Source organism: Rhincodon typus, chromosome 10 (assembly GCF_021869965.1).
Source record: "Rhincodon typus isolate 14 chromosome 10, sRhiTyp1.1, whole genome shotgun sequence".
Classification (NCBI taxonomy): domain Eukaryota; kingdom Metazoa; phylum Chordata; class Chondrichthyes; order Orectolobiformes; family Rhincodontidae; genus Rhincodon; species Rhincodon typus.
In genome coordinates, this window is record NC_063341.1 from 64,891,569 (window position 1) to 64,905,440 (window position 13,872).

General features: G+C 41.3%; 1 protein-coding gene across 2 annotated transcripts in view; it reads right to left on the reverse strand.

Moving 5' to 3' along the window:
• scinlb (scinderin like b) overlaps positions 1-13,872 on the reverse strand; it is a 41,653-nt gene that overhangs the window by 26,238 nt on the left and 1,543 nt on the right. For both annotated transcript variants that reach the window (XM_048601906.1, XM_048601907.1), the window contains exons 2-6: positions 8,107-8,290; positions 7,849-8,003; positions 4,741-4,902; positions 450-599; positions 264-353 (exon numbers count right to left, since the gene is read on the reverse strand). In XM_048601906.1, coding sequence (XP_048457863.1) covers positions 264-353; positions 450-599; positions 4,741-4,902; positions 7,849-8,003; positions 8,107-8,287 — 738 coding nt within the window. In that variant the 5' untranslated portion in view covers positions 8,288-8,290. The remainder of the gene's footprint in view (positions 1-263; positions 354-449; positions 600-4,740; positions 4,903-7,848; positions 8,004-8,106; positions 8,291-13,872) is intronic.

Genomic DNA, 13,872 nt, shown 5'->3' on the forward strand with positions numbered 1-13,872 from the left:
ACAGCAGTCCAAGCAGCATCAGAGGAGCAGGAAGGCTGACGTTTCGTTTCTGAAGAAGGATCTAGGCCCGAAACGTCAGCCTTCCTGCTCCTCTGATGCTGCTTGGCCTGCTGTGTTCATCCAGCTCTACACCTTGTTATCTCTTGTATTTTTATGTAGTACTTTATGAAAGTGATGCTGTTAACTAGAGAAAACTGTAGCACTAAAAGTTGGGATAGAAATCCTACATTATCAAACATACTCTATTAAAAGCAGATGATTACCATGTAGAGTTTGGCTTTTTTCTTGCTGGTTGTATCTGCTGTCACATCCTCAACAGTTGCGTCTGGAATGGATGGTTTGGAACCCAGTAACTGCCATGAAGAAACAGGAAACATTTAATCTTGTGGAATTCCTCCAGCCTGTTATTAACCTCAGAATAAACCCCCATGTGTCCTCCATATACTCACTTCAAGAACCTTTGGTGGCTCACTTCCTTCATCCACCACTTCAACTTTGGCACGGCCCATCCTCTCTCCATCGCGGATACTTTTCGCAAGCTGACAGCACTTTATTCGCTCTTGATAGTTGCTCTTTGATCCATTCCACTGATAGATTACCTGCAATTCCAAAGTTTAGCCATTTCCTAAAACTGTATTTAAGTATAAACATCATGCTAATCGCGTAATTGCACATATAAGTATACTCTCTAATTGCCAATAAAGTTTGTAAATTATCTATTGATCAATAGCTTAAACTTGAAAGTGGTACTGTAACCCAGCCTTGCTTCCGCAACCACTACCCTCAGACTTTTCATTTTGTCTCTCCTCAATCTCACTCTGCCCCATTCTCCCGGCTTTAAACCGAGATGATTACAATAGTTCATGGTGCATGCTGTTGGAAACACTGCTGGTGATTCCAACACTTCCCACTAGATGGTGATTCCTACTTTCATCTGTGCACACCAACACATAGGAATGCATTAGTGTGGGAGCATTTGGGCTTGTCCTTGATTATAAAAAATCAAAAAGGTACTCGTCCAGAACATTCTCCAGACATTGAAAAACATAGCAAAGCACAGAGTGTATAAGATGTTATATAAGACCATATATAGTCTGTGGAGAAAACAATTTGTTTAGCTCAATGACAGACTTCTCCCATACTTTGTCCTTAATGTTCAGAGATAAAATTAATATGAGATGATTGCCCAAAATAATTTTGTAATATTCTGTGCTGTCTTTTTAAATACACGCTGATGAGCAGGAACTTCTGGTAATTCAGGGAGGTTATCGCATAACCTTTCATTTCCTTATTGATCAAAAATTTATCTATCTCAGCCTTAAATATACACAAGGACTCTACCTCACACAGTGGTCTCTGCCAAGGTGTTCCAAAGACTCAAAACCCTCTGAGAGAAGAAATTCCTCCTCATCTCAGTCTTGAATCAGTGCTCCTTGATTCTGAGAGTATGCCCTTTGGTCCTAGACTCTCTAATGAAGGTCCCCAACAGGACTTTGATCAGATGGGCCAATGGGCCAGGGAGTGGCAGATGGAGTTTAATTTAGCTAAATGCGAGGTCTTGCATTTTGGAAAAGCAACTCAAGGCAGGACTTAGACACTTAATGGTAGAGTCCTGGGGAGTGTTACTGAATAAAGAGACCTTGGGGTGCAGGTTCATAGTTCCTTAAAGGTGGAGTCATAGGTAGGCAGGGTAGTGAAGGAGGTGTTTGGTACACATGCCTTTTATTGGTAAGTGCATTGAGTACAGGAGTTGGAAGGTCATGTTGCAGCTGTACAGCACATTGGTTAGGCCACTTTTGGAATACTGCATTCAATTCTGGTCTCCCTGCAAAAGGAAAGATGTTGTGGAATCTGAAAGGGTGCAGAAAAGATTTATAAGGATGTTGCCAGGGTTGGAGGATTTGAGCTATACGGAGAGGCTGAATAGGCTGGGGCTATTCTTCTTGGAGCGTCACAAGCTGGGGGTTAATAAAATCATGAGGGGCATGGGTAGGCTGAATAGCCAAGGTCTTTTCCCCAGGGGACTGGAGTCCAAACCGAGAGGGCATAGGTTTAAGGTTAGAGGTGAAAGATATAAAAGGGACCTAAGGGGCAACTTTTTAACACTGAGGGTGGTGTGAGTACGGAACGAGCTGCCAGGGAACTGGTCGAGGTTGGTACGATTACAACATTTAAAAGGCATCAGGATGGGTTCACGAATTGGAAGGGTTTAGAGGGATATGAGCCAAATGCTGGGAAATGAGACTGGATTAATTTACAATATCTGGTTGGCATGGACGAGTTGAACAAAAGGGTCTGTTTCTGTGCTGTACAACTCTCTAACTCTATGTCTGTGTTGGCTCCGTTTCAGAAACTCTCCCATGAGGGGAAATATCCTTTCATCATTTACTGTCAAGCCCCTTAAGAATCCTATATGTTTCAATGGGACCACCTCTCACCCTTCTAAATTCTGAATAGAGTCCCAGCTTGTTTATCCTTTGTTCATAAGATAATCCCTCCATACAAGGATCATCCTAGAGAACCTTTTTTGAACTGCCTCTAACATTTGCAATTCTCCAGTCTTCTGGCACATTCCGTAGATATAAGGACGGTTGGAAAATTATAGTCAGTGCCTCTCCAGTTTCCATCTTTACCTGTTCCAATATTTTTAGATGCATGTCATTTGTTCTCATGACTAATCAGCTCTAAGTATAGCCAGATAAGAGCAAAGTACTGTGGATGCTGGAGACTCGAAATTAAAAAAAAGCACAGAAAGTGCTGAAGAAACTCAGGAGTCTGGTCGGGAAGAGAAACAAAGTTAATGTTTCACTATGGCTCTTCTTTGGAACTTCCTAGAATCTTGTCTTTACCAATTTTTAGCCCATTCAGTGTATCATCTACCTCTTCTTTCACTATGGCTTGAGAGGCATCCTCCTCCTCAGGAACGAAAGATGAAAATAATTTGTTTATGACTTCAACCACACTCCCTGCTTCCATGCATTGATCCCCTTTTGGTCTATAATTAGCTCTCTCCTTTCATAAGTGTTTCACTCTTCACGAGCCTATGGAAGACTTCACATTGCATGTTATGGTTGCTTCCAGGCTCTTCTTACATTTACTCTTTGTATCTCTTATTTCCCCTTTCACTTCCCCCTGACCTTTGCATGGCTAGTCTGGTTTTCTCTTGTATTGTCCACCTGACATTTGTCAGACACACCGTTTTTCTGCATCGTCTTACTCTAGTTCTCCTTAATCAGCCAGGGAGCTTTGAATTTGTCCTACTTTTCTCATTCATTGGAATGTACTTCAACTGAAACCAAATCACCTCCTCTTTAAAAACAGCCTATTTTTCTTGCAGTTTCGCCTACTAATTTTTGATTCCAATTATTCTGAATTGGATTTGCTCCCATCCCATTGACATTGGTCTTGCTGCAATCCCAATTTCAATCAACCAGCAGTAGCGATTGTGCCATCAAGTGGGAGAGACCTGAGCTCAGGTATTCCTTCCCTAAATCTCATCTCCTGTCTACTTCTTTAAGATGCTGCTTAGAAACTACATTGCGGACCCTCACTGAGAACTCCTATGTGCACCTCTGCAATATCACCTCACTCTGATCCTGCCTCAGCTCATCTGATGCTGTCTCAGGCCTAAAATCCTCATTTATGCCTTTATTACCTTTAGACCTGACTATTTCAATACATTCCTAGTTGGTCTGTCACATTTTACCATCTATAAACGTAAGACAATCACAGCAAGCTCCATTCTCCTAGCATCTCTGTACTTGTTGGTTTCTATTGGCTCTTAATCCAGGCACCATCTCGATGTAAAAATTCTCATGTTTATTTTCCAATTCTTTCCATTGTCACACCCATCCTTCACTTCCTCCAATCCTACGGCCCTCAAATTCTAGTCTCTTGAGCGAGCCTTATTTCAGTTACGACTCCTTTGCTGGTTTGTCTTCAGCTGCCAAAGTCTTTAGATCTGGAATTCTTTCCCTAAACTGTGCTCTCTCCATTCCCTCTTTTAAGGCATTCTTTAAAATCTCTTTGACTAATCTTTTGGTCATCTGCCCTACCATCTCTTGAAGTGGTTTGGTGTCAAATTTTGATTTTGATGCTGCGACGTAGCCTGGAACAATTTTTTATGTTAAAGGTGCTATATAAATACAAGCTATTGTTGCTGTTCTGGGCTCATATGTAAAGTAGCTCCTTGAGTAAATTTAGCAAAGACTGGCTGGAACATGTGGAACAAAGAACAAAGAACAAAGAAAATTACAGCACAGGAACAGGCCCTTCGGCCCTCCAAGCCTGCGCCAATCCAGATCCTCTATCTAAACCTGTCGCCTATTTTCCAAGGATCTGTATCCCTCTGCTCCCTGCCCATTCATATATCTGTCTAGATACATCTTAAATGACGCTATCGTGCCCGCCTCTACCACCTCTGCTGGCAGCCCGTTCCAGGCACCCACCACCCTCTGTGTAAAGAACTTTCCACGCATATCTCCCTTAAGCTTTTCCCTTCTCACCTTGAAGGATGTCCAACTGAAGTCAGGACAACTACGAGTAAAAGAAAATTAAGAGGAAAGAAATTCGTGAGGTAGGTTTGCTTGCATTAGCACAACTCAGGGGCATCAATCCTCATTTTCACAACCAAGGTGATAGCACATGATAGGTAAGACCGTGATGGGAGTATTGAAAACAGTTAGGATCAAAGTGTAAACTGACTGTTATCGCTGTGAGACTTTAACGTGTTACACTCACCGCTCCTGCATCGATGAGGAAGCAATCTCCATTGTTAAAGCTGGACCACTTGAAAGGCACTTCATAGGCTCGCACGTTGCGCCTGCCTTTAACATGCAGCAGTCTCTTGACATTGATGTCATTGGTGACTACATGTGCAAACCCAGATGCAACCCCTCCTTCCTGCAAAGGAAACACAAAATTATAAACACTGCAGAATGTTATGAAGGCAACAGTAAAGTGAGCTACATTCTTGCAGAAAAAGGGACCAAAATATCTCATCATGTCCCACAGGCCCTTGTATCCACATTGTTGTGGGCTTCTAACGTTTAACCTAGGTTGATACAAAAATATACAGTAACTGTTCTAGTTGAGAAATAAACTGTTCAGAAACACCAGTGATCCGGAAATCTTTTGAGCAGATCCAAAGAATTCATGTGACTGATCAGGTCAGTACGTTGGCAGTGGAGACAGTGAAGATACTATAGTTGGATGAATAAAACCATTTTTATTACTTTTTCATAACAGTTCATGACTGATTTATGTTTCTGGAAAATGTGGGGAATGTTAAATAACATGCCAGAATTAGTCCAATGTCTTCTGTGTATCATAGGATGTAGCCTAGGGCCTGGGATATACTGTAATCTGGGCTGACGAATTTAAGGATCCTGAGTGAAAGGTACCTGGTTAGTCTAAAGCTAATTCCATGGAATTGTAAATTTACAGCAAAATAAAATGTGGTTATAATGTGGAGCAAGCTGACATTCTCACACAGGCATGCCATCAAGGGGGCTCTTAGGGGACTTAAAAGGGTAGATGCAGAAAGGTTGATTCCCCTTGGGCTAGACAGCATATTCTCAAAGTAAGGAGTTGCCTATTTCAGACAGAGATGAAGAGGAATTTTGTTTTCTCTCAGAGGGTAGTCAATCTATGCCTTGTCTACTGCCGTGGGATCATTAAGTGTAATCAAGGCTGAGACAGACAGATTTATAATCAGTAAGGGAATCAAGGCAGGAAAGTGGAGTTGCAGATTATTAGTGACCAGTACTGAACACAGACCTCCAGATGTGGTCTCACCAATGCCCTCTATAACTGAAGCACAACCTCCTTACTCTTGCATTTAATTCCCTTTGCAATAAACCATATCATTCTGTTAGCTTTCCTGATTATTTGCTGTGCCTGCATACTAACCTTCTGACATTCATGCGCTCGGACATCCAGATCTCACTGTATTTCAGAGCTTTGCAACCTCTCACCATTTCCATAATATGCTTCTTTTCTATTGAGGTTACAAGAGATTATGCACATTGGCAGGAACAATAGGGGAGCTGAATATTATTCAAGTGGAAAAAGACCGCAGAAAGCTACAGAATAGAGGGATTTGGAGTCCTTGTGCATGAATCACAAAAAAGCTAGCATCCAACTTTAGCTGGGATGAGGAAGGCAAACGGCCTTTATTTCAAATGAAATGGAATACAAAAGTATGGAAGTGTTGCTAAAACTACACAAGGCCACAGTTAGTTAGACCACAGCTGGAACATTGTGAATAGTTTTGGACCCCTTACTAAGGAAAGATATACCGGCACTAGATTGAGTCCAGAAAAGATTCACTAGGCTGGGTATAGAGGGAATGTCTTATGAGGAGTGGTTGAGTAATTTGGGCCAGTACTCAGTAGAATTTAGAAGAATGAGAGGTGACCTTGTTATAACATGCAAGATGCTTAGGGGAGTTATCAGGGTAGATGTGGAAATATTATTTCTCCTTGGGTCAGAGGGCTTATTCTCAGAGTAAAGAGTTGCCTATTTCAGACAAAGATGAGGATTTTTTTTTCTTTCAGTGAGTAGTAAATCTGTGGAATTGTTTACCACAGAAAGCTGTAGAGATTGGGCCATTAAGTATATTCAAGGCTGACAAAGACAGATTTCTAATCTGTAAGGGAATCAAGAATTATGATGAAAAGGCAGGAAAGTGGATTTGAAGGTTACAGACTTGATTAATTGAATGGTAGATTCGATCCAATGGGCTGAATGGCCTATTTCTGCTCCTGCATCTTATGGTTTTATGTCTCTCTACAGATGCTACCAGGCCTGCTGAGTTTCTTTAGCTCATTTTGTTTCTGTTTCAAATTTCCAGCTTCTGCAGTATTTTTACATTTGCATTTCTTAAATTTTCCTGAGAGAGATCATATTTCACTTGATACACCATTGTTATACAAATTGTATGCCGGGGGTGGGATGAGAGAATGCTTCATGTAAGAGTACTCCTGTGTTTTATTGACAGAGAAAAAGCATGTGCTTATAATCAAAGCAAAATCCTGGGCATCTGAAACAAACTCTAAGAATGCTAGAGAAACTCAGCAGCGCTTGGCGGCTTCTATGGAGAGAGGAACAGAAGAAACATTCAAGTCCAGAATGACTCTTCCTGAGGACATAGTGAAGAACAGTCATACTGGACTCAAAATGTTAACTTTGTTCCTTTCTCTACATGTGCCAGATATACTGAGTTTCTCCAGTATTCTCTGTGATTATTTCAGATTTCTAACATCCGCAATATTTAGCTTTTGAGGCTGGACCTCCTGGAACAGAGTCAGGGAGGTTACTCACCATTCCAGAAGTCCCATAATATTTTAAATAGCACCTCCTAGTCTATCATCCAGCTGCTTTAATGACTCTTAGTCACAGTCAGTTAAACAGATCTAGAAGCTACAATGGAAATTTAAGTGCTCATAAAAAGGTCAAAATTTGAAACTGTTTGAATTTTGTATGAACTAGAAATAAAAAAAATCCGCATTAAAGAATCTACTAAAGTCATTGGTAAATAGGGTCGGGACTATTAATACTCCTTTAATAAAAAATAGATTTGTTTTTACAGTTGTTAAGCAATAAATAGACAAATGGTGTCTCCAGTGTGTAGTGGCAGTTCAGAAAAAAAAATACAAACATTAGCTATTTCAGCAACTTGGTAAAAGAGAATTCCACGCTCCATAAAGAAAAGGGTTCTGAAGAAGGGTCACTCAACTCAAAGTGTTAACTCTGCTTTCTCTCCACAAGTGCTGCCAAACCTGCTGAGCTTTTCCAGCAATTTCTGTTTTGGTGTGCATAAAGAATGCTGTTTATTGTCCACATTACCTTGTACAAAAGTCCATTTTTAAAGTAGCCCACGAACTTGTTGGATTCACTGCCTTGCGTTTCCCTATACTGTACTGGTTTGCCATGGAGACTGTCATCCAGCTGAGTACAAAAAATGGCACCAGCTCCAGATTCATCTTGACTGCATTGATTTCCTGCAAGAATGTATTCAATCAAATATCAGCTAAAATACTAAAAAAAAACTGCTTTAATCAATATTGCATTAAAATCTGCATGCAAATATGAACATAGACTTACCTAGCCAGAGGTGGGCACTGTACTTAAAATCTGCAGTTGTATTGAGCACAATGTAGGCATCGCCCATGTAAAAATTCCCATGGAGATTTTCTGGAACGAGGACGGGATTCATTTTCTCAATCCTCCACACGGTCAGCCCAGGCTTTTTGCCAGCATCTTCAAAAGCCTTGTGAAAAGCCATTATCTGCAGGGAGAAAAGAAGACTGGCCCATGGATAACTGGGGATTTACATTAGCGATAAGGAAGGACAATAAACAGAATGCTGAGGTGCAGAGTTTTTTTTTAGTCTGCGGAGAAGTGGCCATTTCAAAGGGAAGTCAGTAAATTTAATAAGGTTCAAGATGAATTGGCAATGGCCCAAATCATCTGTGAAGTGCAGTGATTTTCAATATCCTCCATTTTACAATGGAGCAACAATCTGGAGCAGTACAGACACCCAGTAAATGCCAGCATTTTTTTTGTAACTTACCCACAGGAAAGAATTAACTAAAACCAGATGAGGGCTTTGGTAATAAATCTGAAATGTCTAACAAACATTAGAACCTTTTCCAGCAGAAAAATATGTCAAGACTTTAAAATGAGTGAGTACAGAATGGTAACAAAATTTGGATATTCATGTGGTAAATAACAACTATACCAGTGATATAATTTAAATAGAGAACATCTTTTGCATTTATGCACTGTAATGACTGCCCCACCCTATATCCCAGTGTCAAGCTTTTGATTCAATTTGAATGTCTTAATTTAGTTCTCGAATGCTTTAAAAGAACTGAGACCAGATGGTCCAATAAATATTTTAATACAGTGCCACTCTGGCACTGATCTGATTCAAAGCTGATCAAGGAAATGGTTTCCTGTCAGGACAAAGAGAAGGTTAATCCTCTTGGATCACTATAAAGCTTATCCATTACAAGGCATGTAACCACTTTAAAGGTGGATTCTGAATGCCCTTAGAAAGTTGCTTAAAAACAAACTCTTTGATTATTCCAACTTGTGCTTGGCACGCGTGATGGGTTTGTCAGGAGCACTGTCTACTAACAAATTAAGATTTTTAAAAAAAGAAATAAAACCTCGCTAGCATTTGGTATATTTGGAAAATAATGGCCACTCCTATAGCTTTTCATGCATTTCTTTCTTAAATTATTTAAAATTGAATTTAAGTTGACTTTGGAAATACAAAACTTTGAGAATTTATTCCTCCTAAGACTCTGGGGAAACCAAAAACCTCTGGGGAATAAATTCTGTTTTGACAGTGACACAATGGATAGCACGTTAGAATTCTAGGTGGCACTAAGGTATTCAAAGTTCTGGGTTTATGTCCTTGCAGATTCTTTACTTTATGCCAATGACCTAAAACTAGGTGAGGTTGTAAGGAGGATGCAAGGTAGTTTTAGGATGATTTAGACAACTTGAGAGTGTGGGCAAACACAGGGCAGATGCAGTATATTTTGTATCAATGCGAAGTTATACACTTCACTGTGGAAACAGAAAGGCAGATTATGATTTAAATGGTGATATACAGGGGACCTGATTTACAAACTTATGAATGTACTTGTGAACTCGATCTCACACAGTGGTAAATTTTATATGTCCAACACACAAACAATTCCTATACTTATAAATGATTAGTTAATATTGTCCTGCATTGTGTTCCAACTTGTGTACAAATCAACTTATGAATGGACTCAAGAACGGAATACATTCGCAACCCATTCTGTTTGGGAAATGTCAATGTACAAAAGGATCTGGATGTCCTTATGCATGAATTAGTGAAAGTAGATAGGGAAATATAGCAAGAAATTAGGAAGGCAAATGGTATGTTGGCCTTCATTGCAAGAAGATTTGATTTCAGAGGTAGGGATGTCCTAGTGCAGTTATACAGGGCCTTGGTGAGACCATACCTGGAGTATTGTATGCAGTTCTGGTTCCCTACCATACAGGAAGTGCAGTGGAGGTACACTAGGCTGCTATTGGGGATGAAAGGACTGTTCTATAAAGAGAGATTGATTGGACTGGGCCTGTATTCACAAGAGTCCAGAAGAATAAGACGGGATCTGATTGAATGTTTAAAATTCTAACACGGCTTGACAGACTAGATGCAAGGAGGCTGTTTTACCTGCTTGGGGAGTCTAGAAGCAGGGCTCACATGTCAGAATACAAGGTAGGCCATTTAGGACTGAGATGAGGAAATATTTCTTAGCAGGTGGTCACCTTGTGGATTTTGCGACCACAGAACGCCGTGGAGGCTGGGTCACTGAATGAGGTGAATAATTTTTTTAGATATTAAAGACAATAAGGTGTACAGAGGGAAAGCAGAAATATGACATTTGAGATACAGGATCAGCCATGATCATATTGAAGGGTGGAGCAGGCTCAAAGGGCTGAATGGCCTACTTCTGCTCCTGTTTTCCATGTTGTGTTGTATAACAATATTTTGTTGTGAAACATATGGCATGTTATTACAATAATGATGAATCATAGAATCCCTACAGTGTGGAAACAGGCCCTTCAGCCCAACAAGTCTACACCAACCCACCTAATCTACAGACCCCTGAACACTACAGGCAATTTAGCATGGCCAATCCACCTAGCCTACACATCTTTGGACTGTGGGAGGAAACCCATGCAGACACAGGGAGAATGTGCAAACTCCACACAGACAGTCACCCACGGGTGGAATTGAACCTAGGTCCCTGGCACTGTAAGGCAAGACTGCTAACCACTGAGCCACTGTGCCACCCTAATGATGGGTCATAAATGTAATGTGGATCTTCTAGGAAGCTGCTTGGAATTTGCATTAACTTTAAAAGGAGAGAATTGTGGACATAGGTTCACAGATGACTTAATAAAAGGTCTACAAAAGTCTGAAGGATTTTAAGCTGCAAATGATGATGAATTATTGACATCACTCAGGGCAGGAAGCTAATTCAAAGTGAGGGGTTAGAGAGAAACTTTCACATTTCGGATGGTTAAAATGTGGAACTCATTGTAACAACCAATTGTTAAATCACCTTTCTGTTATAGAAATTCTTATAAGTGCATTAGCTGGTTGCTGGAAAAAGAGGGAAATTAAACAGACTGGGGAACAGGACAATGACAAATAAAAACCAAAAGAACTGCGGATGCTGTAAATCAGGAACAAAAACAGAAATTGCTGGAAAAGCTCAGCAGGTCTGGCAGCATCTGTGAAGAGAAAATCAGTTAACGTTTCGGGTCCGGTGACCCTTCCTCAGAACTCCTTCATACGTCAGCAATGAAATGAGGAAAGGTCACTGGACCTGAAACGTAAACTCTGATTTTCCCTTCACAGATGCAGCCAGACCTGCTGAGCTTTTCCAGCAATTTCTGTTTTTGAACACGACAATGAGGCAGCATGATTCTGAAAGTTACCATCAATGTCTTCTGCAGTTTCCTACTAGGGGTTCAGATTGACCCTGGTTTTAGGTCAGTGACCGAAGGGTTTGGTATTAATTTGGGATTTCGTTGCTCACGTATAAAGGCCACTATTCGGCATGAAACTGCAAACGTTTGCTTCCCAAACTCCGCCCCTCTCCCGCTGCCAGAACAGCCCAGGCACTCCCAGTTCCTAACAGCGGGAAGCAGGAGAGTAACTGGACATCACCAAGGAGCACCCTGGACACATTCCTGGGCAGGGAAAACTCTGCAAACCAGGAGATGCAGGCGAACGGACAGATAGAGAAAGGCAGAAGGAGCGGAAGAGGTGGACACCGGAATGGACCTAGCCCACATCCTGCTCAGAGCCAACAGCGTAGGACTAAGTGCGAATAGTTAGCACTTTAGCTGCGGTACAAATCTGGAACTAAAATGTCCATACTTTTCTCTCGCCACTTACACCTACTGAACTGTTTGCATTCTATACTTCTGCTCCGTAAGGGAGAAGAAAACACTACTTTGAGGGGAAAAAATGGCATTAAAAATTTAGTCTCCAATCATCGCTGAAAATGACAACACTCCAGATTGTTTAACCCATGCGCCGCCACATCCTTAAGATTTACAAATGGACAGAACCAAAGTGATCAGGATCAGCAATCGGGAGGAACCAGGCGGTACTTTTGTTACAGTCGTTACACTCTGTCGTATTACGGTATATTATAGCCTGCACTAAGTCTGTCTCTTATAACCTGAGCTAGGTTGGTCTGTTACATAGAACAGTACGGACCCTTCGGCCCACTATGTCTGTGCCGACCATGGTGCCATTCTAAACTAATCCCAACTGTCTGCACATGATCTTTATCCCTCTATTCATAGCCTGCTCATGAGTCGGTCTAAATGTCTCTTAAATGTTGCTATCTGCTTCTATCACCTCTCCTGACAGTGTGTTCCAGGCACCTACCACCCCTTGTGTAAAAAAATCGCCTCGCACATCTCCTTTAAGGCTTTCTCTCCCTCACCTTAAACCTATCCCCCTCCTATTTGACATTTCCACCCTGGGAAAACGATTCTGACTACCCACCCCATCCATGACTGTCATAATTTTATATGCTTCTATCAGGTCGCCTCACAGCCTCTGACACTCTAGCAAAAACAATCCAAGTTCATCTAACTTCTCCTTATAGCTAATACAGTACAATTCAGGCAACATTCTGGCAAGCCTCTTTTGTGCCCTGTCCACATCCTTCCTGTAGTGTGGCTACCAGAACTGTTACAGCCTGCGCTAAGTCTATTACAACATGCTTTACATGACAGTCTGTTACAGCCTGTACTCGGTCTCTTACAGCCAACATCACATTATTGTGTTACAGTCTGCAGTAGGTCTGTTCCAGCCTGCTTCACATTACAGTCTATTACAGCATGAAGTAAGTCTATTACAGTCTGCACCAGGTATGTTACAGCCTGCTTCCCATAACAATCATTTAGAATCTGCACTAGGTCTGTTACAGCCTGCTGCCCATTACAGTCTTTTAGCAGTCTGCACTAGGTCTGTTATAGCCTGCTTCACATTACAGTCTATTACAGTCTGTGCTGTTAGTCTATTACAGCCTGCTTCACATTACAGTCTATTACAGTCTGCACTCGGTCTGTCATAGCCTGTTTGCCGTTACAGTCTATTACAGTCTGCACCAGGTCTGTTAAAGCCTGTTTCCCATTACAGTCTCTTACAATCTGCACTAGGCCTGTTACAGTCTGCTTCCCATTACAGTCTATTACAGTCTGCACTAAGTCTGTTACAGCCTGCTTCACATTACAGTCTATTACAGTCTGCAGTGTTAGTCTATTGCAGCCTGCTTCACTTTACAGTCAATTACAGCCTGCACTGGGTCTGTTACAGCTTGCTTCACATTACAGTCTGCACTAAGGCTCTTACAGCCTGCTTCACATTACAGTCTATTACAGCCTGCACTGTTAGTCTATTACAGCCTGCACTAGGTCTGTTATAGCCCACTTCACATTACAATCTATTACAGTCTGCACTAGGTCTCTTACAGCTTGCTTCACATTACAGTCTATTACAGCCTGCACTATGTCTGTTATAGCCCACTTCACATTACAGTCTGCACTAGGTCTCTTACAGCCTGCTTCACATTACAGTCTATTACAGCCTGTACTAGGTCTGTTATAGCTCGCTTCACATTACAGTCTGCACTAGGTTTCTTACAGACTGCTTCACATTACAGTCTCTTACAGTCTGCACTAGGTCTGTTAAAGCCTGCTTCACGTTACAGTCAATTACAGCCTGCATTAGGTCTGTTACAGCCTGCTTCACATTACAGTCTATTACAGCCTGCACTAGGTCTGTTACAGCCT